The 27,975-nt window shown below is 45.2% G+C and overlaps 1 protein-coding gene across 7 annotated transcripts in view; it reads left to right on the plus strand.

Moving 5' to 3' along the window:
- The window catches only part of RNF20 (ring finger protein 20), a 40,764-nt gene extending 20,408 nt beyond the window's left edge, over positions 1 to 20,356 (plus strand). For 5 of the 7 annotated variants that reach the window (XM_074533348.1, XM_074533347.1, XM_074533346.1 and 2 more), the window contains 21 exons: positions 849 to 1,011; positions 4,671 to 4,722; positions 5,234 to 5,421; positions 5,538 to 5,705; positions 5,823 to 5,970; positions 6,136 to 6,318; positions 7,542 to 7,660; positions 8,477 to 8,623; positions 8,794 to 8,871; positions 9,195 to 9,314; positions 10,546 to 10,725; positions 10,921 to 11,056; positions 11,720 to 11,841; positions 12,152 to 12,555; positions 13,124 to 13,241; positions 14,525 to 14,674; positions 15,618 to 15,830; positions 17,674 to 17,799; positions 18,649 to 18,789; positions 19,110 to 19,211; positions 19,440 to 20,356. In XM_074533348.1, coding sequence (XP_074389449.1) covers positions 5,293 to 5,421; positions 5,538 to 5,705; positions 5,823 to 5,970; positions 6,136 to 6,318; positions 7,542 to 7,660; positions 8,477 to 8,623; positions 8,794 to 8,871; positions 9,195 to 9,314; positions 10,546 to 10,725; positions 10,921 to 11,056; positions 11,720 to 11,841; positions 12,152 to 12,555; positions 13,124 to 13,241; positions 14,525 to 14,674; positions 15,618 to 15,830; positions 17,674 to 17,799; positions 18,649 to 18,789; positions 19,110 to 19,211; positions 19,440 to 19,616 — 2,961 coding nt within the window. In that variant the 5' untranslated portion in view covers positions 849 to 1,011; positions 4,671 to 4,722; positions 5,234 to 5,292 and the 3' untranslated portion in view covers positions 19,617 to 20,356. Of the gene's footprint in view, positions 1 to 848; positions 1,012 to 1,091; positions 1,950 to 4,670; positions 4,723 to 5,233; positions 5,422 to 5,537; positions 5,706 to 5,822; positions 5,971 to 6,135; positions 6,319 to 7,541; positions 7,661 to 8,476; positions 8,624 to 8,793; positions 8,872 to 9,194; positions 9,315 to 10,545; positions 10,726 to 10,920; positions 11,057 to 11,719; positions 11,842 to 12,151; positions 12,556 to 13,123; positions 13,242 to 14,524; positions 14,675 to 15,617; positions 15,831 to 17,673; positions 17,800 to 18,648; positions 18,790 to 19,109; positions 19,212 to 19,439 lie in introns of those variants that run through there. The other 2 variants (XM_074533344.1, XM_074533349.1) reach the window with 2 other exon arrangements.
- Positions 20,357 to 27,975: the final 7,619 nt, after the last annotated feature.

The raw sequence follows: 27,975 nt of genomic DNA on the forward strand, positions 1-27,975 counted from the left end.
TCAAAGATCACTTTAGGCACTGTCCTGGGTGTGCCAAAGCTCCCAATTTACCTGCACATCTGCAGACACATCTGGGTAATATGTGAATAGTTCACCATGCTGTGTCTCCACCTCCCACCTTACCAAAGAGGATGCATTTCACACCCATGTGTTGGGCTTTCATAGCAAATTTGGTGGCTACTACTACTCCTACAACTTGAGGGAAAGGCAGTATTTGAGGTTTTGTAGGTCCTTTTAATTTGGAATAGAGGTTTGGAACAGGTGATGGGTGATGCTCAGCACAACCCTGGTCACAAAGCTGTGCATTTCTTGTTTACAGGAGATTCAGTCCATCCAAGTCTCCTATTGTGGCCACAGCCTGAGCACATCAACACCGCAAGCTCAAAATTGTCTCTCCTCTAGGCTGTTCCTTACATGACGTTTTTTATTCAGTTCATCTCTGGGTCTTTGATTGTTTCTCAAAACCAGGCTCCCCTCTGCTTATGCTAAAAACATGTGCACATCCTTTCCAAGAAACAATCTGTTTCAGTCACTCCAATTCTTAAGCAACTGTAATGTTGTAAATACTGCTCAACTCTTTTTTGTAGCAATTGGGAGTGAAGGACTTCGAGGTTCAGGAAAAAGCAGCCATGTTTGTCACACTCCTGACTCTTAAGTAACTGCAAATTTCTGCAAGATTTCCTCTGCAGTTCCTCTGCACTGGCATTGGATTTCTTGGCTCCCCCACCTTCTTCACAAAAGTATCTCAAGTATTAATACAAGTATTATTAATCCCTCTCTTTCTCTCCTTACCACTCAGATTTTTTCTTGTAATTTTTTCCCTCATCTGTTGTGTTGTCTCTGCACAGTTCGCACAGTTAAATCTTCAAACAACACGGAGAAAAGCAGAACATTCTCGCTGTTGGAGGGGAGCAAGAGCGTGGTCTCTCCAGTGCCGAATGCAGGGAGACATTCACTGCCGCGACCCTGCTGCCACACCATGGTGTCGACGGAAGGAGACCAGGACATCAGGTTGATCATCACAGGCCCAATTTTATTGATCAGCACAGCGGGTTAAATACAGTTCGTAATTAACTTCATGCATATTGCAAAAGTTGAGCTCAGGATTGGTTAGTTACATATCAGCAGTTACACCTACTTTTACATTCCTATGGTCCTACTTTTGATACTTTCTACATATTCTTAGGAGATATTCAGGACTAATCTCTACTCCCTTTCTCCATGTTGCAGCAAGGCCACTGATTGCAAGCTGCTGACATCTCCTTTCAGCTTGCTGACTGCTGATTTCTCAGCTTGACCAGTGGCAATATGTCAGCATGGCCTTTCTCAGCTAACCAACTATTAATAAAGCTCTCCACATTAAAGCTCTCCACATTACTTTTACATTCCTATGGTCCTACTTTTGATACTTTCTACATATTCTTAGGAGATATTCAGGACTAATCTCTACTCCCTTTCTCCATGTTGCAGCAAGGCCACTGATTGCAAGCTGCTGACATCTCCTTTCAGCTTGCTGACTGCTGATTTCTCAGCTTGACCAGTGGCAATATGTCAGCATGGCCTTTCTCAGCTAACCAACTATTAATAAAGCTCTCCACATTAAAGCTCTCCACATTATGGCAGGCAGAGAACGTTTAACGCATCAAGCAGCTCCCATGCCCGTCCCGCCCGCTCCGGCCGGGACACGGCTCCATCCCGGGGCGGGCAGGGAGGCGGCCGCTCCACGGGGCCGCGTGTGAGCGGGGGCGGCTCCGCCCGCGCCGCCATCTTTGGTGCGGGTGAGGGCGCCGGCGTCTGCTGCCGCCGCAGCCCCGCCATGTCGGGCGAGGGCAAGGTGGCGCCTCCATGACGGGTGAGGGCGAAATGGCGGCCGGAAGGGGCGGTCCGTAGCGGCCATTGCCGGCGGAACGGGGCACGGCGGCGGCGACAGCAGGGACGAAGCGGCCGCGGTGAGTCTGTGGGGTGGCTGTGGGCCGGGGGGAGCCGGGAGGGGGCCATGTGGAGGACGGTGGGGTCGCTGGGGGCTGGAGGCAGCGCACACCCGCGGAGAGCGGGACGGACCCGCGGGGAGTCCGGCTGGCGCTGTGGGAAGATGCCGGGGGCAGGGGCAGGACCCCCTAGGGATGTGGGAGAGCGGAGGAGGTGTGGGAGCGGCCGGTGCGTGTGGGAAGCTGGATCACAGCATCGGTCTGGTTAAGATCACCCTGTGCAACCCCCCTGCCAAGGCAGAGTCACCTGGAGCGGGTGACAGGGGAACACATTCAGGTGGGTTTAGGATGTCTCCAAAGGCGGAGAGTCCACGACGTCCGTGGGAAGCTGTTCCAGTGCTCTGCCACCCTCAGTGTTTTTCCTCATGTTGAGGTGGAACTTCTTGGGTTTTAGTTTATGGGCAGTGCTCCTCATCCTGTTGCTGGGTAGCACTGAAGAGTCTGGACCACTCTCTTGGCACTCACCTTGGAAATATTTGTGTGCATTAATGAGATCCTCTCCCAGTGTTCTCCAGGCTAACCAGGCCCAGATATCACAGCCTCTTCTTATATGAGAGATGCTCCAGAGCCCTCATCATCTTTGTGGCTGTCATTGGAACCTCTCCAGTAGCTTCTTGTCTTTCTGAACTCTGAGGAGTCTAGAACTGGACACAGCACCCCATCCATGCCATGCTAGGGCCAGGCAGAGCAAAGGGTTGGGAGTTTTCCCCTTTCTCCTCCAATGCTTAAAATATTCTTGCTGAGCTTGACCTGAAGCCATGGAAAAATCCCCGTTAGGCTTGTGGATGGATCATTGTTTGACTGGAGTTCCTGCTGGGGAGTATAAACTCAAAAAGCAGTTTTTAAATCTGCCGAATGCTTTTATTTCTGTTTTTCTGTGTCTTTACATAAATTCAGGTTTATATGTGTGTAGTGTGATTTCTGTACTGTAGCAGGAACATCAGGTGGTGGCAGATGTAATAAAGGTTTTGGATTTAGTTGTAAAATGATAGTAAGTAAGAAGAGAAAATCTTCAATCGATAGGGCTTGTCATCAGAAATCCATCTTTTTTAAAAGCAAATACAGAATGAGTAAGTAAACCTTACTGTTAAGTAGCAGAGCAGATGAGCTGTTCTGTGTCAAAAAGGAAATCTGACACTCAAAGAAATGTGCATTCATGCTTCGAGTCCTTTACTACTTCTATGTGTGAGCAGCAGAAAGGGTTGTCAGGCACTGGAAGGGGCTGCCCAGGGAGGTGGTGGAGTCCCTGTCCCTGGTGGGACGTGGCACTCAGTGCTGTGGAGTGGCTGACACAGTGGTGTTGGTTCATGGGTTGGGCTCAGTCTCAGAGGTTTTTCCCATTCTAAATGATTCTGTGAAAGAGAAGGTCTGTGGCCATAAAAAATTAATGGGTTGGGGGTCTGGTGTACAGTGTGTGAGGAAGTGGTGAGAGGGGAGCTGGGGCTGAGGGCGGTAGTGCCAGGAGGCAGTGGAAGGGGTATTTTGTCTGTGAACAAAAAGCATGAAAGGCAGTGAGCAGTGGTGGCTTGCTGGACTGACAGGGGACAAATGAGATGTTTTTAGTGACAGCTTCTCCCTTCCAATGCTCTCAGAATTCCAGCTAAAGTCAGTGCTGCAGGCTAAGAGAAGGAAAATGGTTCTGTGGCAATTGTCTTTGTAAGATACCTCACAGGATCTGTGCTGTAACTCAGCAGGATCTGTTTCAGTAGCTCACTTAGAAATAATCCTTATACTGTTTTGCATATGATGAAGGGCAATGCCATGCTGAAATGCTTGTGAAATGCTGAGATTTGGCAAAGCAGTGTACCAGCTTCATCTTCAAAAGGCAATGACTTTCTTGCTTTCGGTAAAACTGCTCAATTAAAGCAGATAAGAACTGGAAGGTTCAGTTCCTAACCCCTGGTTTGACCATAAATTCCATTATAGGCTTAAATGGAACAGGTTGGGTTTTACTGGTATGGTCTGCACTTCATTCACTTCTGGTTTCATTCAGTCAGGCTACAGCCTCAGTGGCTGTGGGACAAAAATGCAGCTCACGTCTAGTGAAGATCTGATTGGTTCCATTTTTCATCTCCAGCTGCTCCATTTGTGCTGGAAACCTTTTGAGGATACACTTGTAATTCTGCTTAATAATATTTTAGGGAACTACAGGAAATACTGTTCAAACATGAGAAAAGCCTGTGTTAATGTTGAGGGTGATCAAGCACTAGAGAGGCTGCCCAGAGCCATGGCTGAGTTTCTGTGCCTGGAGATGCTTGGGCTGCCTGGACAGGGCCCATGGCAACCTGCTTTGCCTGAGCCTGCTCCATGCAGGAGCACAGGGCAGGTGATGTCCTCCCTCGCAGCCCCAGCTGTTCTTTATTAATCCAGAGCTTTTCAGACTGCCTTGAGTTAGGAATAGGTTCTCTTCAAACATGTTTGCATCTCTCCTGGTACACAGCAAAACTCTTGGAATGGGTCTTTACAACCCTTGGCTCTGAGTTGCTTTTCAGTTTCTTAGGATTTGTGGGCTCTCTACATACAGGGCTTATTTGTTTCCAGGGTGTTGCTGCCCTCAGCTTTGACTGGCTTTGTGTGTAGATTCAATAGGAACAGTTTGGTTGTTGTGCAGTGAACTGGTGCACATACACACTGTCTCAGTTGTTTGCCAAAGTCTAACCTGGTTCATTTTTGTTAATGCAGAAAAGCAGAGAGTGCACTTGAATGAAGACTTTTTTGCAAGGAGGGTGATAAGGTACAGTGCTTCAATTTTAACATTACAGAGCAGTGGATATTTTCCTCATTGGCTTTCTGCTTGAAGTGCAGGTCCTGCTGGTGTGTTTTACTAATGTTGGACCGGAATGTGTGAGTCAGCACCGGCTGGCACAATCTCCTAGTTAGAACACAAGGAGTAAATTTGTTTTTATTACAGTGCTCCTTGTGGAAGCAAAGTAACAGAAACAAACAGAAACAAATTTGCTTCCCGAAGCAACAGGTGGCCAGAGATGCAGTATTAGAGATGTGATCGCCCTTAGTGCCAGAGGTTCATTGCCTTGTCAAGAGTTATTCCCAGCTGCAATGTCACTTCAATGATTTACACTCTTTTACCAGTCTTCCACTTTTAGTCCATTCCTCCCAAAAAATATTTTTCAAAATCTTTCTAGTTCCATGATCTTCTCTGTTTTGGGCGTTTTGTTAGTGTGATGTGTCACCATGTTAAAAACTCCAAATAAACTGACTGTAGGGATTTGGTGTTTTTTTTATAGTGTTCTTTAATGTTCAGGAAGAACTTGGAGAAGGTGGGAATCTGTACACTTCAGCCACCATGTCTGGAATTGGCAACAAACGGACGGCTGGAGAGCCTGGCCCTTCTGCACCTCCAGAGAAGAAGGCAGGGGTTGAAGATTCGGGCACCACTGTGGAGACCATTAAACTTGGTGGTGTTTCTTCAACGGTATATCTTCCTTGCATACCCCCATTCCATCCTTTGGTTTTTTTCATCTGGAGGCAGAAATGTCTCTGGGGTCATGGTGAGCCCTTCTGTGACCTGGCCTGTGTCCCTGTGCCCAGGAGGAGCTGGACATCCGGACTCTGCAGACCAAGAACCGGAAGCTGGCGGAGATGCTGGACCAGCGCCAGGCCATCGAAGATGAGCTGCGGGAGCACATTGAGAAGCTGGAGCGTCGGCAGGCCACCGACGATGCCTCCCTGCTGATCATCAACCGCTACTGGAATCAGGTTGGGAACAGCTTTTGTTACTTCATATACAGTTTGCTTGTCTCCCCTGTACTGCTGCACTCCTTTTGTTCACATCCATTCTTTATCTTGTCTTGCCTTGCCTGTCCCATCATTCAGTTTGATGAAAATATCCGCATCATCCTTAAACGCTTTGACCTGGACCAAGGTCTTGGAGACCTTTTGTCTGACAGAAAAGCACTGGTGGTGCCAGAACCTGAACCAGACTCTGACAGTAATCAAGAGCGCAAAGATGAGAGGGAACGAGGTGAGGCACCTGTCTGGGGACAGTGGGAAAGGTGGATTTCAGCTGTGGACAATGCTGATGTCCATTTCTAAAGGCTGACAGACCTTTTTTTTTGTGATTTTAAAGAGCAGTGATATGCTACCTTCTAGAGCACACTTACTTTTTTTCACCCCTTTATGTTCCCAGGGGAGGGATTGGAGCCAGCATTCTCCTTCCTGGCCACTCTAGCCAGCAGTACCAGTGAGGAAATAGAATCTCAGCTGCAGGAGCGTGTGGAGTCCTCCCGCCGTGCTGTTGCCCAGATTGTGACAATGTATGACAAGCTGCAGGAGAAAGTGGATGTGCTGTCTCACAAGCTGAATAGTGGAGGTATGACAAAGGTGGCAGGTATTCAAGAATGCTTATCTGTCCCTACGTTAGACCTGATCCTGCATTGTAGACATTAAGCTCTAGTCCTTCTTATGTGCATTTATTTTCTAAAATGAATTTGTTTGCCTTTCCAAACTCTTGCTTATCAAAACCTCTTCTAAAGGACCATGTGCTAGAAGTGCATCGTATCTACCTCTGTATTTGAATGCTGAGGGCTCTGCTGAGGCTCTCAGTTGGGCTAAGAAGCAGCTTGTTTCTGCCAGTGCTGTGTTCATGTGCCTGAGAAGTCAGAGAGCACAGTTGAACCTCCTCAGCCACCACATAAAAGGTTTCATGCTTACAAGTAAAGAAGTGAAATCAGCATTGTGAACTGATGGTGGACTCTTTTCTCCTTTGAGGTTTAGTAGAAGGTGTAGCAATAACAAGCTGCTCAGTTTCCACTGAGTCCTGAGCAAAATTGTACCCATCTCATGGTGTGGTGTGCTTAGTGTAGCTGTCAGTTTTGAACATAGCAGAGTTCTGCAGAGAAAGCCAAATTACCATCTTCTAAAAATTAATGTAGCAGATTCACTTTAGACTCAGATGACTGTTGAAAAAACATCATTAGCTTAAGGTAAGATTTTTAATCTTTTGAAAGAAACCTTGGGTGAAATATCAGCTCATGCTTGGTGTGCCTTCTGTGTGCTCTGACCAAGTCTGGTATGGGTGTAGGAACATGTTGCTGTCCTTGGCTGGCAGTCATAAGCTGTAGTAGCTTTGACACTGGTGCCATGTGAACCTGTCCCCAGGTGCTCTAGTTTCACCTGTCACCGCAGTGCTGTGATTGTCACATTGTGTCATGGTGTGTTGGCCTGATGTGTCACCCTGGGCCACCTGTTGCAGCAGGTTTATGAATGCATTTGGGCATCATTCGAGTGTCCCTGGGTTCCAAGAGCATGGTCTGGGTTGCTGGCACAGACACAGCTCAAGTGGTCTCTGGTGTTAGGGGATGGCCCCCGGGTCAGAAATGGGCAGCACTGTTAAACTGCAGAGCTTTTTGCTTATGGAGTGCAGGTCAGAGCTCTCTGTGGATTGAGATCAGGCCCTCAGGAAGCACCCATGGCTGAGGTAAATTAAACCAACGTTCGACCCAGAAGTCTCCTTTTCTGTTTTCTTTCTCTCTTTGCTGTTCAGGTATCAAAACCAGATTTCCATTAATTCCCTTTTATTTGTGCACCTTTCAGATATTTCACTGATGGAAGAAGCAGTAGTGGAGCTGAATACCTACCTGTCACACGAGAATGGACGGCTGCAGGAACTGGCTGATGTTCTTCAGGAGAAGCACAGAGTCATGTCTCAGGAGGTATGAGCAGGGTAGAGAAAGAAATCTGCTTTGGGGTCCTGCTTAGCATAATTTATGGTTCCCATAGATTGGAAGGCAGTTCCTATCCTTGGAGAGACACAGGCGGAGCATTGTTTGAAAGTTACAAAAAAGGTTGTTGTTGTGGAGAGCTGTATATAGATTTTCTGTATAAATCAGGTTGATTTGCTTGTTGCATCACTGAAGGAAAGGATATAAGTGAGACAGTGAACTGAATGGATTTAAATTTTAAAGAAGAGAGGAGAGCAGAGAAACTGGGGGCACTTGATGCTGAGGTGGCTGTGTAGACACCTGAACAGTCAAGGTGACATCCCTGTCACTCTGAATTTCTTGGTTTCTCCGTGTAATTTGCCAGTGTAATGATATCAGTTACAGGATGATCCCAGTTGTTAAAGGATTCACATTAGTAGCAGCATTTGTTTGAGAGATTTCAGTTCATTAAAAAATTGGGTTAATGCTGGTCTTGCACAGCGTTAGACATCTGAGCACTTAGGTGCTCTCTAAAGTAGATGGACATAGGGATTGAAAAGATTAAAATCAAAAAAGGCTTTGAATCAACTGCGGTGGCTGCCTCTGTATTCTGCCAGATATTACCAGCTTCCTGCTCTTTCTCAATTTTCAGTTTTGTCTTATTTTTGCTGCTGTCTTGTGTAAAATTCGGGACAGTTCATGGAATAGTCTGTCACCACAGCAAAAGATAAAAAGCACATGATGAATAAGAGAAAAATGACTCCTGAGCAGCATCAGGAAAAGTTGGTTCTATGCAATGTGTTGGCTAAAGCACTCCTTTGATTGCAGTTCTCCAAGCTGCAAGAGAGGGTGGAGACAGCAGAATCCCGGGTGTCTGTCCTGGAGACCATGATTGATGACTTGCAGTGGGACATTGACAAGATCCGCAAGAGAGAGCAGAGGCTCAACCGCCACCTGGCCGACGTCCTGGAACGAGTAAGCGCTGGCCAGGAGACCTGGGAAGTGGGGTGGTGTTGGATGGGTGTGTGTCATCCTCTCTGGGACTTTGCTGGGAGAACTGAGAACCTGCAGTGTTCTTTCTTTGGTCTTGGACCTGCTGCATCACTCTTGTCAGTATTTCACTGGGTCTCTTGTATTTCTTGCAGGTAAATTCGAAAGGCTACAAGGTGTATGGAGCTGGGAGCAGCCTCTATGGGGGAACAATCACCATTAATGCCCGCAAGGTGAGGTCAGGAGCTTGTCTGTTGGCAAGGGGAAGAATACATTCAAGGACAACAAGGGCCACAATTTGAACAGAATTTAAATACTTATTTTAGATAATTTTTAGATCCTGTGCCACAAAGCTGAGTGACTCTGGACAAGCCATTTTGTCTGTGTCATGAGTTTTCTACTTAAGAAACATCTGGTGGAATTAGACTCTTGTCTCGCTTGGTCAAGTTACCCGACTGCTCAGTCTGTAGCTGCTGTTACTGCATGAACAGATAGTTCATTAGCACTTTCAGGAGACACATTAACAGTAGGATTTACAAGCATTTTATCCCCACAGTTTGAGGAGATGAATGCAGAGCTGGAAGAGAATAAAGAGCTTGCTGGGAATCGCCTTAATGAATTGGAGGAACTGCGTCAAGATCTTGAGGAAGTAACAACACAGAATGAAAAGCTCAAGGTGAGACACCTGTAGCTGTGTGAAGATGAAGGTGTTCTGTGGGATGGGTGACCCTCAGCTTTGCAATGCTGTGTCTGCAGAAACCTCATTGCAGTGTCTGTTCTGAGCCTGCTCTTTAGCTGTGTTACCCTTTGCTCCAGGTACAGTTGAGCGGATCTGTGGCTCCGCTTGCAGCTCAGTGTGTTGGTGACACCGCGTGGCCACTGCTGGAAATTGTAATGGTTTCCTGCCCGTGCCCTGTTCTGATCTTTGAGTCCATTTTAACCATGTCTGGTTAAAACTGTTTTCAGATTTTAACCCTCTTCCACTTTCCCCATGCCCTATGCAAGTGGAACCAGAGAACAGAAACAATCAAGGAACTTGTATGGGGAGAGAGGCTCTTGAAAGAGTCAATGAACTTCTGTCTTCCCCACTGTGGGGGATGGATAGATAGGAGACAGCCTGTGAGTTTGTGATGTTTTAAAAGTGGTAACACAAGAAGCCGTGGCTCTGTGGTAGATAAGTGTATGATGGAGAGAATAATCCTAATTTCATTGTAGTGGTCATGCCAGTTACAAGAAATGTCTGTCTCAATAACTTAAATGCAGAGATCTGATGCTGGAAACTGTCTTGAGGCACCTCTGAATTCTGTTTATCCACATGAGGGTGTTTAGAGAGAAGTGGTCTTTAGCTAATAACTTTTATTTTGCCCTGTAATTACTTTTAAGCTGACTGCATGTATATATGTGTCTGTTTCACTGCAGCTAGTCACAATCATTTGCTAACTAATTTTTTTTGCAGTTCAGTTCTGTACCTCTGGAATTTTCTTTCATTTCTCTTTCTTTCAGTTATCTAGTGGTAGAAGGCTGACATAATGCCTACTTGCATGTGTATTTCCTCTGTTCTCTCATACTTTTCTATGTGTCCATCTTTATTGATCTGGGTGTTTAGATTTTATTATGTTTTCCAAGCTTATATCTTTGAGAGAAACTATTTCAGTACCTAAGATTCAAAAACTTCCGTCTTGTGGTTGTGTGAGAGAAGCGGCCTAGAACATGAAGAGAACACAGACACTTTTTAAGATTGGTGCTGAATCATATCATTTGGACCTACTTCACAGCAGTTCTATTCAAGTTCTGCTTTTGTCTTTGCTTGTGGCAGCTTGATTCACTGTTCTTCTGTCTTGAGAGACAGAAACCAAAGGCAAGGGGATAATTTTTCTTTTTGTGGCATTTTCTTGTGTCCCAACTAGGTTGAGCTGCGGCGGGCCGTGGAAGAGGCTGTGAAGGAGACCCCAGAATATCGCTGCATGCAGTCCCAGTTTTCTGTTTTGTACAATGAGAGTCTGCAGCTGAAGGCACACCTTGACGAGGCCCGCACGCTGCTCCACGGCACCCGTGCGACGCACCAGCGCCAGGTGGAGCTGATCGAGGTAATGCCTCTGCTCCCTCAGCCTGGGAGCTCTGCCGTGCCACCAGCCATCACTGCTGGGTCTGTGTGCCTCTGCAAATGCTCAGGAAATAGACGTTTCTGGTGATAATTCAGGCTCTGGTGGTGCCTGATATTGATAAGGTGAGAGATACTCCAGGTTCAGAGCATTGAGTTCTGTTTCCTTTTTGTTCCTCAGAGGGATGAGGTCAGCCTTCACAAGAAGCTACGCACGGAGGTGATTCAGCTGGAGGACACCCTGGCACAAGTCCGCAAAGAGTACGAGATGTTGAGGATAGAGTTTGAACAGACACTTGCTGCCAATGAGCAAGCAGGTAAGGTGTTGTTCTGCTGTCCCTAAAACAAACAACACCCACCCACCAATGCCCATTAGGGCCTACGGTGCACTAGGATGCATGGGTTGATTCTTTGTTGCTATTAAATACTTGTTCTGGCAGCTCCTCATCTCAACAAACAAAGCTGTTCACCTGTTTTGTTGGGAGGCCAATTCCATGTTACCCAATTTCTTTTTAGATGCTGCATAATAGGTACATTTTGCTAACAATTCTGGTTTATGGCAGGATGTATTGCATGATTAAAAATTACTTGAGGAGAGGATTCATTTCCAAGTCTGTAAGACCAATCTAGATAGCAAAGCAGTGATTCTTAAATTTCATCAGAAGAAATAAATTACTTCTGAAGTAGCATTTAAATCAGATTTCTTTTGTAACATGACATGTTTCCCTTAGGCGCCTGGTCATAAAAAGAATGTTAAGTGGGAACTTAGGACTGTGAATTTGCAAGGACTTATGGTTGCGTATAAAACTGGCATGACTTTCCTTCTGCAAATGTTTTGTGTTGCTCTGTTATATGGCAGAGTGGTGATAGTCTTATTTTTTCTTTGTCATTGTCACCTACCTTGTTCTCCATCTCCATGAAAGTCCTCAAGAAGATTGCCAGAAGTGTGGTTTGTTGCAGAGGTGTTTCTGGTTTTGCAGGTCCCATTAATCGGGAGATGCGTCACCTCATCAGCAGCCTCCAGAATCACAACCACCAGCTGAAGGGAGAGGTGCTGAGATACAAGCGCAAACTGAGAGAGGCCCAATCTGACCTGAGCAAGGTAACACAGCAGGAAATGCCAGAAAAGAGGGAAGAAGCTTAGGAGAAGGGGGGATGCTGTCATCCTTGCCAGGAATACCAACCTTTCTGATACACTGTGCAGGATGCAGTGAAATTTTCTGTAGAGCTCTGCTGTCTGCTGCTTTTTTAGACCAAACACATGGTCTTCCTTTGTAGCTGTGTAGTGCTCCATGAAAATGGGGAGTGGAAGATGGATCTGGGAAGACAAGGGAGAAGGGGATAAGGAAGACTCCTGGCTAAGAGCTTAAACATTTGTTTTCTTGGTCATCTTTCTTCCTGTTCCACACCAGATCCGCTCTCGCAGTGGCAGTGCTCTCCTCCAGTCCCAGTCCAGCACTGAAGACACAAAGGAGGAACCTGCAGAGATCAAGCAGGAGCCTGATGATCCTCCTGCCCCAGTGCCTGTTCCCAAGGCTGCTTCTGAAGATGTTAATGAGATGAAGGCCAGGCGAGATGAAGAGGAACGGGAGCGGGAGAGACGGGAAAGGGAGAGGGAACGAGAGAAGGAAAAGGAGAAGGAGAAAGAGAGAGAACGAGAAAAAGAGAAAGAGAAGGAAAAGGAGCGGGAGCGGGAAAAGCAGAAGCAAAAGGAATCAGAGAAGGAGAGAGAGTCCAAAGAGAAGGAGAAAGGGAAGCATGAAGATGGAAGAAAGAAGGAGGCTGAAGTGATCAAGCAGCTGAAGGCTGAGCTCAAGTAAGAGTTGCTGTTTCTCCCTTTCCTGTGTGAGCAGTGCCCAAGCCTGGGGTGTTCATGTATTCTTGCTTTTACGGGATCAGCATCACTGGAGTTGGGAACCAAGAGAGTTTCTTGACACCCTCTGTATCTGATTGTGATATGGTCAGTGCAGTAGCCTAAAGCATGAATTACCAAAGCATATACTTCGTGGTGTTAGTCAAGTAATATTGATTTGTTGCTGTCATAACAATAGCACAGAAGTTCACAGCAGCAGGTTATTAAGAGAGGACACAGCAGTGTTCCCACTCCTATATGGTTCCCAAAGCAGAGGTGGGGAGTTTGTAGATATTATTAGGATATGTATTTCATCTCCAGCCTACTTTTTGCATTTCAACCTGTGTGCCTGAAAATGTTTTATTTCCAGCCTATACTCAGCTGCTGTTTTATGTTACCAGGATAAAATGAGCCACCAACAACTCCATATCCATATGGGAGATGAGAGAATATTGCCAGGCTGTGGTGCTGGCTGTGTAACAGTGTGGCTTTGCTGCTGTGTTCTCATTGTGGTCTGTCTGCCTTTCTCCAGGAAGGCCCAGGAGAGCCAGAAGGAAATGAAACTGTTGCTAGATATGTACCGCTCTGCCCCCAAAGAGCAGAGAGACAAAGTGCAGCTCATGGCAGCTGAGAAGAAGGCAAAAGCTGAGGTATTCCAAATTTCTCTTCCTCTTTTCTTCTTAATGTGTTACTTAAACTTCTTTTCAGATACTCTGTAGCAGAACTGTGTTGTTTCTCTCCTCAGAACTGAGGGTTGTTTGTCTTCTCAGCTTTGTCACTTAGAGATTGGAATGGTCTGGAGATAAATGGGGACTAGTTCCTAGTGCAGGCACACTCACACAACAATCTCTAGGTTCATAAGCGCAGACCCAGTTGCAGATTCCTTCAGTTCCAGCATGTCCCTCTCTTTGGGACCCCTGCGGTACCAAGCCCCTCTTGCCTTCTTCACAAGCAGGTTTCACCTATAGGCAGCATTTCCTCTGTGCAGTACACACACATGGCATAAAGAGTTAGATTACATGGCAATACTTAGGAAAATGTGTGATGAAAAGATACAAGAAGATAGGACAGGATGATCGTGATGATCGTGGGCAAGGCTGAGCGAGACAAATGTGTACTGATTGCCCATATTTCCCATGGGACTGGCTCCTTTTATACCCTTCTCCGTCTAACCCCAGTTTGTTCATCCTTGGTCTCCATTTCCCTGCACATTTCTTCTGGATTTGAGCCGCTCTTAATTGGCTGTCCCAGTTCAGGAGCCATTCCTGCTTTACAGTGTCATCAGTTACAAAGTCCCAGCTGATCTTCCTGGAAGTGGTTCCTGTAGTTTCTTGGAAACTGTTGTGACTGGGGAGGTTTGCTTCCTCTCTTTGTAGCTGTGTTTGTTTTGTCAGGTTTGTGTCTCTGTATATTTTGTTTTGGGTTTTCTCCTTCTCCCACACTCAGATAATCTTGATGGAGTAAATATTCTTACACTCTCATGTGCTCTCAACATTTAGTGTGACTGACCAGGTTTCATTGTCATCACTGCCTCCCTTACCATTTGTCTGCCAAGTCTGTATCTCTGTAGGTTTTATTTTACCTTTTCATTTTCCTCTAATCCCCTCCTTGTATGGAAGAAGGTCCTTGACCAGATGGCCTTAAAGGAGCAGAGGCTTTCTGAGCCTATATACGTGTACAATTGCAGGAGACTGATGTTCCTACTCTGATAAAAGATGAAATGAAATTTTCAAAGGTGTGGAAGTCAAGATCTTGGGCCTACAGCCCATCTCAATGGTACATCTGCCTGTAACACTGTCAAAACAATCTGGGGTTTTTTGCCATGCTTTGAAGGCAGTCCTGAGTGTTTCAGAGAATTTTGTGGAAAACAGGCTCTGAACAATGCTCAGGGCATATTCTTGTGTTTAGTATTGTTTCTGGTTGGTTCTTTTAGCTTGAAGAACTGAGGCAGAGGGTGAAAGAATTGGAAGACAAGGAAAAAAAGGAGAGTAAGAAGATGGCTGATGAGGATGCCCTCCGCAAGATCCGAGCAGTGGAAGAACAGATTGAATATTTACAGAAGAAACTTGCCATGGCTAAGCAGGTGAGAAATTCCTGATGAGTTCTCTTTTGACTGGGGCAACTGGAGAAGCTGCCTTCAGGTTACGTCCAGAAAGAGAGAAGGAATTTATATCTGTATGGGCCAGGGATGGGAGTTTGGTGCTTGTTTACCAAAGGGGAAAAAAACTGAGCAAGCAAAAGAGCTACCAATAAAATAACCCCCTTCACCCTCAGCTCTGGGATATCACAGGCAGGCCATGGTGGGAAATGTTTAATCACAATTAAACATTAAATAAACAGTTAAACATATGGCCTTGGTGAAGAACAAAGAGGAGAATTGGCTGTATTTTGTCAGCCATTAGGGGAAGAGATGACAACTTCTTTTTAAGACTTACTACCTCCTCAGTTCATTTAGTGAATATTTTGCATGGAAGTGGTACATACCTTCTGCTAAAAACGGCTCAATCCAATGAGAGAGCAGGAACACCTCAGCAGGATAGAGGCAAGCCAATGAATTGACACATACTTTCTTAGAATTTTGATTCTTGTTGCTGTAGAACAGAACTGCTCTACCGTGTCAATGCTGAAGTGGCCAAAGTGAGTTTAAGCAGCTTGGCAGCCTGTTAGTTGGAAGCTGTCAAGCTCTCCACAGGTGGAATTTTTGCCCTGGTGCATGTGACAGCTGTTCAGCTGCTGGGAATTGGGTGTTGATTTCTGCCCAGCTCTGGCAACGACTGTGTCAAACCTGGTTCTGCCAAACAAGTGACATGTAACCATCTTTTCTCTGCACCTTCAAATTCAGAGTACCCCTGCTGTGGTGCAGACTTGTAGAGAATACATTTTTCTGATTGTTGGGATAATGGTGTTCCCTGACACTGAGAATCTTCCTCCATCTTCGATAGGTTTGCTGTCTCTGATTAAAAGGTTCAGGCTCACTCTAGGAGGTCCAGGGCACAGTTTGGCCAGAGCCTGTGATTCTTTTGCAGGAGGAAGAGGCCCTGCTGTCAGAAATGGATGTCACAGGCCAAGCCTTTGAAGACATGCAAGAGCAGAACATCCGCCTGATGCAGCAGCTGCGGGAGAAGGATGATGCCAACTTCAAGCTGATGTCAGAACGTATCAAGTCCAACCAGATCCATAAGCTGCTGAAAGAGGAAAAGGAGGAGCTAGCAGATCAAGTTTTGACACTGAAAACACAGGTAATAGGGAAAAAGGAGAGAGGACAAGAGAGATGGTGGGGAGATGGAGGTTATCTGTTTTAGGCAGCTGCACACAACCATTTGCTCTCTCCCCCGCTGAGGGAAAGGGGAAAGAATCAGAAGGGACAAAGTGAGAAAACAGGTGAGCTGAATAAAGGCAGTTGAACAGCAGAGATGTCCACACAAGCGAAACAAGAAGTTAATTAACTGGTTACTTCCTGGGGCAGGCAGGAAGGCATGGCTTAATCAGGCCTTACTGTTACTAAATGCTGCAGCTCTGAAAATCCTCCTACTGCCACCTTTCCACCAGCTGTTACTGCTGTGCACAGCATTGTAGGGTGTGGAACACCCCTCGGGCCAGCTGGATCAGCTGTCCTGGCTGTGTGGCATCCCAACTTCCTGGGCACCCTCAGCCTACCTGCTGGTGGGCAGCATGAGACAGAGAAGGTCTTGGTGGTGTGCAAGTACTGCTCAGCAGCAGCTGAAACAGTGCTGTGTTACTGACAGTGTTTTGCTCCAAAATGCAAAACATAGCAGCATGTGAGCTGCTCTGAAGTGAATTAACTGTCCTCACCAGAATCAGTCCAGGATGGAGTGTTCCTCTTACCAGCCTGGGAATGCATCAGGATTCAAAGGGGCCTGTCATTGTAGGAAACCGAGGCTGCTGTATGAGCATTACAATGTCCTGCGAGTTCACTGCTATGGAGAGCAGATGGGTGAGGAAAAGTGGGAAGTTCTTTTCCTGTTGGAATAGTACTTCTGCCTGTATATTCTACCTATAGCTGTATATACTGGTAACAAGCAGGAGGAGTTGGAAACCGTGGTTCTGTTCTGAACTACTACATAGGCACAGGCTGGGAGAGGAAATCACTGAGAGCACCAGAGCAGAGAAGAACTATTTGATTCTGGTGGATGAGAGGCTGGACCTGACCCAGCGGCATATGCTGGGAGCCCAGAAAGCCAGCTGCATCCTGGGCTGCATCCAAAGCAGTTTGGGCAGCAGGCTGAGGGAGGGGATTCTGTCCTTGTGAGAGCCCAGCTGCAGTGCTGCATCCAGCTCTGGGGTCCTCAGCACAGGAAAGACACATGGACCTCTTGGAGGGAGTTCAGAGGAGCCTGCAAAGATGATGAGAAGAAATGAGCACCTCTGCTACAAGAACAGGCTGAGAGAGCTGGGTCTGCTCAGCTTGGAGAAGACTCAGGGGAGACTTCATTGCAGCCTTCCAGTACCTGAAGGGGGCTTAGAAAAATGAGGGAGATTAACAGGACAAGAGGCAGTGGTTTTAAATTGAAAGGGGGCAGGGTTATATTAGATGTTAGAAAGAAATTCTTCACTCAGAGGGTGGTGAGGCACTGCTGGAGGTTGCCCAAAAATGTTGTGGATGCCTCATCTCTGGAAATGTTCAAGGCCAGGCTTGGATGGGGCTTTGAGAAACATGCCCTAGTGGAAGTTATCTCAGGGAGTTATCTCAGGCTGGGACCAGAAGATCTTTAAGGTCCCTTCCAATCCAGGCCATTCTATGACTTTGTATCCTGTCATCCTTGGTGCCACTGTGGAACTGTTCACTGCTTTACAGCAAGTCTTTAAGCCACTGTCCAAAAATTAAGACATGTTTGTTGCAAATATTTGACTGCTAACTTTTAAAGTGTTGACCAGAGAGATCTGGGTACAGCTCTCTTGATACTGGCACAGCTGCTGTGGGAGAAAAAGGCAAGCTGAAGGTGTGCTCCCTGATGATGGGGAGGCAGGGGTAGTTTTAGCTACAGCTTGAATGACAGCTCTGAAGACCCACTGAGCATGCATGCATTCATTCCTTCTCTTCCCACTGTGTCCCTTTCCAAGGTGGATGCCCAGCTGCAGGTAGTGCGTAAGCTGGAGGAGAAGGAACACCTACTGCAGAGCAGCATTGGAACAGGAGAGAAGGAGCTGGGGCTGCGAACACAGGCTCTGGAGATGAACAAACGCAAGGTGAGCGATGCCTTCCTTTCCTCTTGGGCTGTGAGGGGGAGTTGCTGCCTTGGGGAGGCATGGAAGGCTCTGAGCTCTTACTGGCATTACAGAACCTGGTATTTCCTGATTTGGGATGAGTGTATCAGAAGGCTGAGGAGTCCTGGAGAGAATTACGATTAAAGTACTGGAGACTGATGTTTTGCTTTGATAAGGAAAAGCAGGTTAAACGTTTTTCTGTGTAACCTGTGGTGAAGAAAGAGCAGCCAGATGAAGTTAACTGAAGTCAAGGCCTTTGTAGCAAGGATGGGAGAGGCAAAAGGAAATACAGCTGGGGAATGTGAACACTTTCAACAAATGCCTAAGATCAATGAAGCAGGTGTGTTATCAGTAAAATAAGACTAAGTCTTATAGCTGCCTTTGTTGTTAAGTTTTAGAAATACAGAAATTACATTAAAACAGGCAAAAAGGAAAGCACTGTGAAGAGGAGCTGGGGACAATTCAGCAGAGTCACCTGTGCTTAGCATGACAATTTGGGGTGTAAGGGCATTTGGTTATAAAGTTAGAAGAGAGCTGGTGAAGAGAGAAGATTGTTAGATATAGGTATCTTGCAGTTCTGTCTATTAACAGAACTGCCTCTGAACACTTTAGTAGAGAAAATGTAAAAGCTGGAAGGCTGAAAATACCTCAAGAAGAGATTTGGATGATCATTAGTGTTTTTCTAAGTGATGTGCTTTGCAGTATGCCAAGGTTTGGCTCTGCCCAAAGGAATCTTGAAGCTAAATGATAGAACTTGTTGATAATAAGGTAATAACAAGAAGAAGCCACTAGAGCTGTTCTTCTGTGTTTGGTACTGGTTTTCTTTCTCAGGCCATGGATGCAGCCCAGCTTGCAGATGATCTGAAGGCCCAGCTAGAGCTGGCTCAGAAGAAGTTACACGATTTTCAGGAAGAGATTGTGGAAAACAGAGTAACTAGAGAGAAAGAGATGTTCAACTTCAAAAGGGCTGAGGTATGTATCCTATGCACAATCCTTTAAGATCTGTCTGCTTTAGTGTCCTCCTTGTACACTGAGCTTGCCGAGGGTTTCAGCTGAACTGCTCTTGGTGTCCAGTTTCACTTGACTTTGGCTTCATCAGGTGTTGGCTCTTTCAGATTTTGTCCCCTGATAACTGACAATACTTGTGGCATCAGAGGATCATGTTGTCTCTTGGATTATAGTGGCTGAAACTATGGGTGGCTTGACTTAGCCAGGTGCATGTTCTCTTTGGTCCCTGAAGAAACTGACAGAGAATGTACTGCTCCTTCTCTTGGTCTCCTGTTTTTGTGCAGGAAGATATTTCTAGGTTGCGCAGGAAGCTGGAGACCACAAAGAAGCCTGACATGGTTCCCAATTGTGATGAGATCTTGATGGAGGAAATCAAGGATTACAAGGTGAGTATCTCTGTCCCTCAGCTTCCCTTTTTACCTTAGTCAGAAGATGTGTAGGCACACTTCCACTATCTGACATCTCTCGTCTGTACTCTGGTACTGGAGAAACCACATTGTCCTTCTGAGGAATGGAAGGACCTTCATGTTGAGACATGTCTGAGCACAGCAGCTGGGCTGCAGGGCCCCTCACGGCTCTGTCTGTGTGTCTATGTGTCTGTGTGTGTGTTGCAGGCCCGCCTGACGTGCCCGTGCTGCAACATGCGCAAGAAGGACGCGGTGCTCACCAAGTGCTTCCACGTCTTTTGCTTCGAGTGCGTGAAGACACGCTATGACACCCGGCAGCGCAAGTGCCCCAAGTGCAACGCAGCCTTTGGGGCCAACGACTTCCACAGGATCTACATTGGCTGAGGCCCTCTAAGCCCCCGCTGCTGCCGAGCCAGCCTCTCTCCCTCTCAGCCTCTGCTGCCTGAGCTGCAGTGTCTCCTGGGAGGGGCCTTCAGGGTCTCAAAAGAAACACACTCTGGATCTTGCTTCCTTTCTTGGTCCCGTCCCTTTGATCTTGCCCTCGGTTTTTGTGTGTTCTTTGTGCCTGAGAGGAAATTGCCCATCCCTTGCTTTCACACTGCCAAGGTGGGAACATGCCACTGAAGTGCTACCTTGGTGGGATGGAAGCTGAGCTGCAGCAGAGATTTGTGAGAGCTTTATTTGAGGGTTCTGTTCTTCTTTGGATACTAGTTAAATCCTATCAAGGAATCACATTGCTCCTGGGAGGGAAGAGTTTCCCAATTAACAGGCCCAATAGAGACCAAGGAAATGAATCTGTATCCTCAGTGGAACAACTCCTTAGGTACCTGTCTATCTTCCTGAGCCAGGACAAGAACCCCTGAGGGTTGGTGCACTAGGAAACCCTAGCCCCAAACAAACACATCTAAATATCCAGAAGAGGAGAAAGGAGAGATCTTGGTGACCCTTAGAAAATAGCATTCCACTGATGAGCCCTGGTTGATGTGCTCAATTTCCCCTAGGCTGAGGCATTGCTGTCACTGTCCTTCTCAGAGAGGGACTTCTGGTGGTTCCTTTGCTGCAGGTTTACCATAAAGATTAACCTTGTTATGTACAAATTCTTATTAAAGCTGTTGTTTGGTTTATTTTTCTGGTTCTCCTGCCTCTGGTACTGTCTGTCTACTCTCCCATCCTTTGTCCAGTTCTTGGAAACATTTCTAACAAACTTTAAACTTCAACAGTGGAGACACCTAATTTCTTCCGTCCTCTCCTTTCAAAATATGCCCAGCTAGAGCAACTTTTGTCCCTTTGGCTGTGTCCCCAGTGACTTATTCCTGATGCAACAGGAGGGCCAGGGTGCTGCATTATTTCTGCAGTCATTTTGTCATGGCTAGAGGGAATTTTGGAAGGGATGTCATATGGCTTAGATTGTCAGTGCTCCCTGTACTTGGAGGCTGCATTTGAAGTCTGCTCCTAAAATCAAAATGGAAAGTTGTTGATTTGTGACATTTCTTCCTAGGGTGTAGTGTTTTCCCTGTAAACCTAATTTGAATGGAAGGTGCACCTGTCAGAGGTTTGTCTCAGGGGTGTCCCTTCCCTGAAGCAGGAAATCTGCCTTCCTCCATCCCCTCCCTGCAGGAAATACCAGATACAAAGTGAAAGGAGATCAACACAGGCTCTTACACTATTCATTATCTTGCTGAAAACATTCAGAATATATGAGTAAAGTCTTGTAAATTATGAGGAATTCTGAAAAGTGAGAAGGAACATGGCATCCTGCCTTTCCAAGGGGAACCTGGGCTGCTGTGAGTTCCTGCCGTGGTGTAAGAGCTGTTGGAAGGGATGAGAGTAGAACTTCCTTTCCCTTGAAGTTGCTCCCAGGATTACAGGTTCTGGCAGCATGTTGGCTAAAGAATGGTGTGCTAATGGTGCTGGTAGATTTTGGGGTACAAATGCTTCTTCAACCAGGTCCTGGCTCATGAATAAGCTGTCTACATCTTCAAATAGCTTTGGTACAGCAGCAAGAGTTCCTTTTACAGCTGTGAACAGCAACCTGAACTGAACAGCCCCAGCAGAGCTGCAAAGCCCTTCTGTCCATCCCCATTGTCTCTTGTATCACCTTCTGTCCTGTGTTGACTATATGATGCTTTTATCCCCAATCGTCTCATTCTGTTTATGTTGAATAATAATAAGTTTTTTACCTTTAAGAGTGTTCCAGAGAGTGAAGGGGGAGAGAGAAGAAGCGCGCAGTTTGTTTTCAGACACTGCACTCACTCCTTCACATTCCTGCTCCTGACTGTGTTGTCTGCGGACAGACAGCGGGACAGAGAGTTCTTCTTTTGCTTTTTAGTTAGTGTTAGCTAGCTGGGGCAAAGAAGTTCCCTGGACTGTTTTTTTTTCCCTTTCCTTTGGACCTCTTGGAACTGCTCTGGACTGAACACCCAGGAGAGCACCGGCAGCTGCAGCTGTGGCCCACTGGGCCGGCCCTGGCCTGCGACAATTCCAGCACTGAGAGACTGATCAGAGACTGAGTGAGCTGCTGCTTGAACCCGGGGTTTTCTCAGTTTGTCATCTCTTTTAGAGTGGCAAGGGGTCTCATTGTTTTGATACTGTTTTGGTCTTATTGTTTAATAAACAGGGGTTTTTTTCCACCTTTCTCCAAGGAGGTATTTTTCTTTCCTCCCGGACCAGTTGGGGGGAGGGGCCGATTGGATCTGCTTTTCCCACCGGAGCTCCTTTGGGGGGATTCTTCCCCAAATTTGCTCTAAACCTGGACACCTTCCTACTGAAATGAGCTTTGTGTGCGCTCTGCCCAGGTTGGCATCCCTCTACTCCTGGCAGAAAAAGGATATTTCAAACAATCTGTATTAGTTTCACAGAGGAGTTTTGGAAATTCCTTTTCTCACTTAGCAAGAAAAAAGTCTTGTTTTATAATAGCTTATTTCAAGCTCATTTTGGAAGTGACTGAATTTCTCTTGGTGGATAGAATTTAAACACTGATGAGACAGAGTAGAGATCCGTCCTGAATTAGGTAAAGTGTCTGACAATGGTGAAAAGTCAAACGGCCAAAGCTAAAAGAAAAACTCACATGCCGAGACAGCAAGGAGACAGAGAAAGAAAAACAGAAAAAACCACGAGGTCAATTTGCCCCAGCCTAGAAATTCCTTTGATAAAGAAGAACTGGTGCTAAGTGTCATGCAAGATGAATATGTATGAACTTATTGTGAAACTGTATGCATATGCATTTGGAAGAGAGATAAAAGGAAGTCTGAAATCTTCAGGGGTACGCATGCCCTTTTGGAGAGGCTTGCGTCCGGCACGCGTCGTAATAAAAGCATACCAGGCTTTACAACTTTTACAAGTTGTGAAGTTTCTTCTTTTCTCCGCAAAACATTTTGGCGAGCCAAGCCAGGAGTTCTCTGTCCCCGCGGGGGCAGGGGGGATAGACAGACCTCCAAGGCGCGCCCCAGGATTTTTTCCTGGTGGGGCTCCGCTTGTCTCAACTTGACACCTGCGAGGACAGACAACGACCCACTGGCCTGCAGAGGAAAATACGGTATGTACTACAGAGCCCCAGGGGAGAAGAAGGAGAGAAAGAGAGTAAATCACCCAGAGATGTCTGGGTTCATAAGTTCAGCTGATAGAGCAGCTGTATTAGAGATGAGGTTCAGCTGATAGAGCAGCTGTATTAGAGACAGAGTTCAGCTGATAAAGCAGCTGTATTAGAGACAGAGTTCATCGTTCTGATAGAGCAGACCGCTAGCGGCTTTGGGGGTAAGCCGGGTGAACCCGTGTATGTGTGTATTAGAGATTCATAGTTCTGATAGAACAGAACTAGTGAGCCCGTGTGTGTTTTGTTTGTGTGTGTGATGTCCAGACACTGTGTTGCTGTATAGTTAATGTGTGTAGCAAGTGCACTGTGTTTGTGATCGTGCAAGTGATATGTGTATAGTGTATAAAAGAGAGTAAATCTACAGTGTCCTACAGTGCAGGGGGTCAGTACTCCCCGTGTTTGAAGCAGCCGAGTGAGGCCAGAGGCGCCGGCTGCAGCAGGCTGCGGAGACAGAGAGAGAAGTGCCCCGCGGAGAAGCGAGTAGAAGAATGTCAGTAATAGTATTTATCGTGTTTGAATGTAGTGATTTGTGTAGATTTGGTACATTTTAACCGTGAGTATGAGCTCAGAGAGTTCCTTTGCCTTAGATGTTTAGACTTGATCTCTAGACTGTGCGCTGTTATTTTGATTGTGTCCAAGAAAATTGATATGAGTAAATGCTGAATTATAGTATGCTGTGTTGTGTCGAGAAAAGTGAGCACTTTGAGAAATATGCCCTTTCCCACTGATTTTGTGTGGTGATTTTCTTCCGCTGCATTGTAATAATTTGATTCTCAGATTGTATAGTGGTGTTTGTAGAGATTTTAAGATTTTGTTGCAACAAGAGTAGCATTTTACATAAGAGAACTATAGTACAGTGATTTATGTTTAACTTCGATAAAGTGAGTTAAAAGAATTCCAAGAATTCTCCCTCTCATAGTAATTCAAGCCTTAGCTCTAGTGAATTTGAAATAAAGAAGAGGGGGAGAAGAGAGAGAGTGCGTGTGTGCGTGTGTCTATGTCTGTGAGCATATCAGAGTTTCAGCTGTGACTAGCACAGCCTTTTTGCAAAGCAGCAAAACAAGTGTAAGTAGGCACAGTACTTAATTAAATTGTGCAAGAAGAGAACTAAAAAAGACTGATATTTTGTAAAACAGAGTTTATATAGAAGAGATAAATGAGATAAATTAGTTAATGAGACTTAGGAGATTTATAAGACTTCAGTTAGTACTGCAGTAAGTCTTTACTAGAAACAATCCACTGAAAAGATTTAAAATTCTCTGTAGCAAACAGAATAGCCTGCCTTTGTGGGCAATTTCAGACAGCCTTTAGTACATCAAGAGGCTAGCACGCTGTGTGAAGTGACAGTGGCTGTGCCCTGGGCACAGGGACAGCTCTGGCTGCCCTGTCTCCCCAGAGAACACGAGAATGGCCTGTGGGCAAAAGCTAGATGTGCAAGTATTATTGCAGTGCGGTGTTTATGAGAAACACTGGTATTGCTGTTTTGCTGTTCCAATAAGTGTCAAGGTACACGCCCCGAGTGTAAATTAGAAGTTCCTAGTCAAGCAGATTCAAAACCTAAAGTCTTAGAGCTTGTGTGTGAGAATCACATCTGATACCTGCCACCTAGAACTGTGTGTATAAGAGGAAAACTGAGAAACTACTGTGAAGGTCTGTAAAAAGGTTTGAATAGAAGCGAGATAGGGCAAAAAGAAATAAATAATGAGAACTGACCAGAGCAAACAGGTTCCTAAATTAGCCCCTTTTGAGAGGGGCTCACTGAGAAGAAGTTGCCAGTAAGAGCAGCTCAGAAAATAAAAAGATTTATAGTGCTTCATTGCTGTTAGTACTGTTTTATAATAAGAAAATACATGAAATAATTTTTGTATGCTGAGATGTCTTTTGTTTTAAGAAATCACCCAGAATGACAAAGAGACTGTGAGATCAGACCGCCCTCTAGTCTTAGCCCTTGAAAAAGAAAACAAGGCAAAGAGAAAGCAAATCAAACATGTTGTTCAGCATGCAGCATAAGATAGCAACGTATGAAATCAAGCAAAGATTATCACGCCAAAATGCGAAGCAATCACAGTTTGCAAAATGAGTACATATGACCCGCTAAAGGCTTCCTCCCAAAGTAAGAGAAGAAGAGTAAAAGTGATCTTCCCAAAAGAAAAGAATTTTTGTCAGCACAAAAGTCATGTGTTCAGTCATAAATAAAGCTTTAGTACCTGTAGAAAATGTTTATGTTGTAGTGTGAAGAATGAACAACTAGCCAGTCTGAGAAAGCATGCTTTTGCTAACCTTTAAAGTAGCATGTGTACTATGTGTACCTAAAAGCTTTTGTACAATTCGCTCAATTTGCTAAACATTCTCAAATGAGAAAAGTTACTCTAGAAGCAAATAATATAAGGATGTTAAGCTTAATATTAACAGACACTGAAATTAAGAAAGACATTAGTAAAGAAATATTAGAATAAGTAAATAAGTGTTTTCAAGAGTATGAGCCTCTGCTGCACCAGAGAGAGTGAAAGATGCTCCCCCATCAAGCTTAATGAAAGAACACAACCAGTGAGAACTGAGTAGTACCCTCAAAAAGAAAGTAAAGAAAGAATCAGTCCAATAACTGATAGTACTAGATTACTAGATTAAGAGCTGTCAATAAGATAACACAGAATTTGTACCCTGTAGTAGCAAATCCATAGACCTTACTAACTTGTTTAACACCTGAGCTAACCTAGTTCACTGTTTTAAGCCTAAGAGATGCCTTCTTTTGCTTCCCTATCCACAAAGCCAGCCAGAACATTTTTGCATTCAAACACAAGCTCACATAGTCCATGTGCCTGAAGGCTTCAAAATTCTCCACTCCGATTGGAGAACAGCTTGCAAAGACCCAGAGTCCCAAGAAGCTCCACAAGAGGAAAGGAGGCTGTTACAATACGTAGATGATCTTCTAGTAGCCACTCAGACGAGGGAAGCGAGAGAAGCCTGGACGGTAAGCCTTTTGAATTTCCTAAGACTCCAAAGACGCAGAATCTCAAAGAAAAAGGCACAAGTAGTGAAACAGAAAGTAATCTACCTAGAGTAAGAAGTGAGTGCTGAGCAGCAGACTTTAAAGCAAAGAAACCCTATGCCAAACCCTGAACCCCAGACAACGAAAGAACTCCAAACCTTCTTAAGCATGGCAGTGTAGTGCCAGCTGTGAGTTCATAATTATAAACTGTTCACCAGACCCCTCTATGCTCTTATTGCCAATAAGAACTGAAATCTCCAGTAGACAAGAGACACCACACGAGCCTTTCACCAGCTAGAGAGTCCCCTCATGTCAGCTCCAGCTTTGAAACTTCCAAATGTAAGTAAAGCATTCTTTCTATTTTTCCACGCAAAGAATTGCCCTGGAAATATTAGGTCAAGACTTAAGTCCATACCAGAAAGCAGTTGCTTACTTCTCTAAGCAACTAGATGCAACAGCTGAAAGATAGCCAAGTTGCCTCAGAGCTGTAGCAGCAGTTGTGCTGAACATTCAGGAAGCACACAAGTTTACCCTGAAACAAAAATGACTGTGCTAGTGTCCCACACAGTGTCCGCAGTACTAGAAGTAAAGAGTGGCCACTAGCTTTCACCAGAGAAGTTTCTGAAACACCAAGCCATCATAGTAGAGCAAGATGATGTAGAGATAATAGTGACTAATACTGTCAACCCAGCTTCTTTTCTCAGTAGAATCAAAGAGAAACAGTACACCACGATTGCCTAGAGACCATTGAATCTACCTACTCCAGCCACCCAGACTTAAAAGACACTCCTCCAGACGATGCAGAGACCTAGTTCACTGACAAGAAAGCGACATTGCAAAATTCACAGTGACTACCTGCAGAGAAGTAATAGAGTCTAGACCCTTACCGACAAGTACCTCTGCACAAGATGCTGAGATAAATGCATAGACCCATGCCTTAGAAACAGCAAAAAGCATTCAGAGTTGTGCATGCACATAGAGTCATCTAGAAGGAGAGGGGACTGCTGACCTCACAAAAAAAGAAGAGACAATCCAGCTGCTAGAAGCAGTTCAGCTACCTGAAAAAGCATATTAAAGCACACCAGAGAGTGAGCTTAAAATTAAAAGAAAAAAATGAGCTGGCAGATAGAGAAGCAAAAAAAGCAGCAAAAAGTAAAGTACAAATTTTCCTCAAAAGTAAGCCATAATACAATAATACTAATCAAAAAAGATGTACAACTGCAAGGGGTGGGCTACCATTGAAAGAGAGCTAGTAATCCCTTCCCATTTTTGTAGTTACTAGTGAAAGAAGAGCACTAAAAAACACACTAGGGCCAAACTACCTAAAGTCTTTTATAGAGTGTAGCTCCTTTCTAGAAATGACCAAAGCTGCAAGTGATACAGAGTGCATTGAAATAAAGTGTTGACTTTGAAGTAGTAATTCCCACAAGCTTTCTAGAACACACATCTGATTGAAACAATCGTTGTATCGTTGTCAAGAATTTATATACCACTATCACTCAGGTGAGCTGATAATGTGATCCTTGCCTCCAGACTAACCTCAAAATATCCCCCCCCGGGCCAAAACTCGATCAGACTGAGAGAGGCCATGAGCCTGTACAGCAGCAACAAATCAACTTTTCAGAACTCCCAAAGAAAAGAGAATACCAGTATTTACTAATATTAATAGATACATTTTCAAAGTAGCCAGAAACATTCCCCACCAGAACTGTCAAAGCTCAAGAAGTGACCAGATCATTTTTACAAGAGATAATACCACGCTTCAGAGTTCCAGCCACAATATCCTCAGATAAAGAATCACCTTTCATTTCCAAAATAGTACAACAAATTAGTAATCATCTGAGCATAGATTAAGAACTTCACACCCCATACCGCCCCCAATCAAGTGGCCAAAGAGAGAGAATGAATCATTTGATTAAGCAGCAAATCATAAGACTAGAGCAAGAAGCTCTTCCACTAGCACTATTGCAAATTCAAACTAGACCTTTTTAGCTAAAAGAATGCTGAATCCTTTTAGAATGCCTTATAGAAAACCATATAAAATACAAGAGTAATATCCAGAATGTCCTCTTACATAGTGGCATCAAGCAAACGGCTCAGAAAAATTGAGAAACATGTAGCTAGAACTCAGAGAAAAGAGTTAGACAGCCTAGAGATGATGT

This window comes from Zonotrichia albicollis, chromosome Z, assembly GCF_047830755.1.
Source record: "Zonotrichia albicollis isolate bZonAlb1 chromosome Z, bZonAlb1.hap1, whole genome shotgun sequence".
Lineage (NCBI taxonomy): Eukaryota > Metazoa > Chordata > Aves > Passeriformes > Passerellidae > Zonotrichia > Zonotrichia albicollis.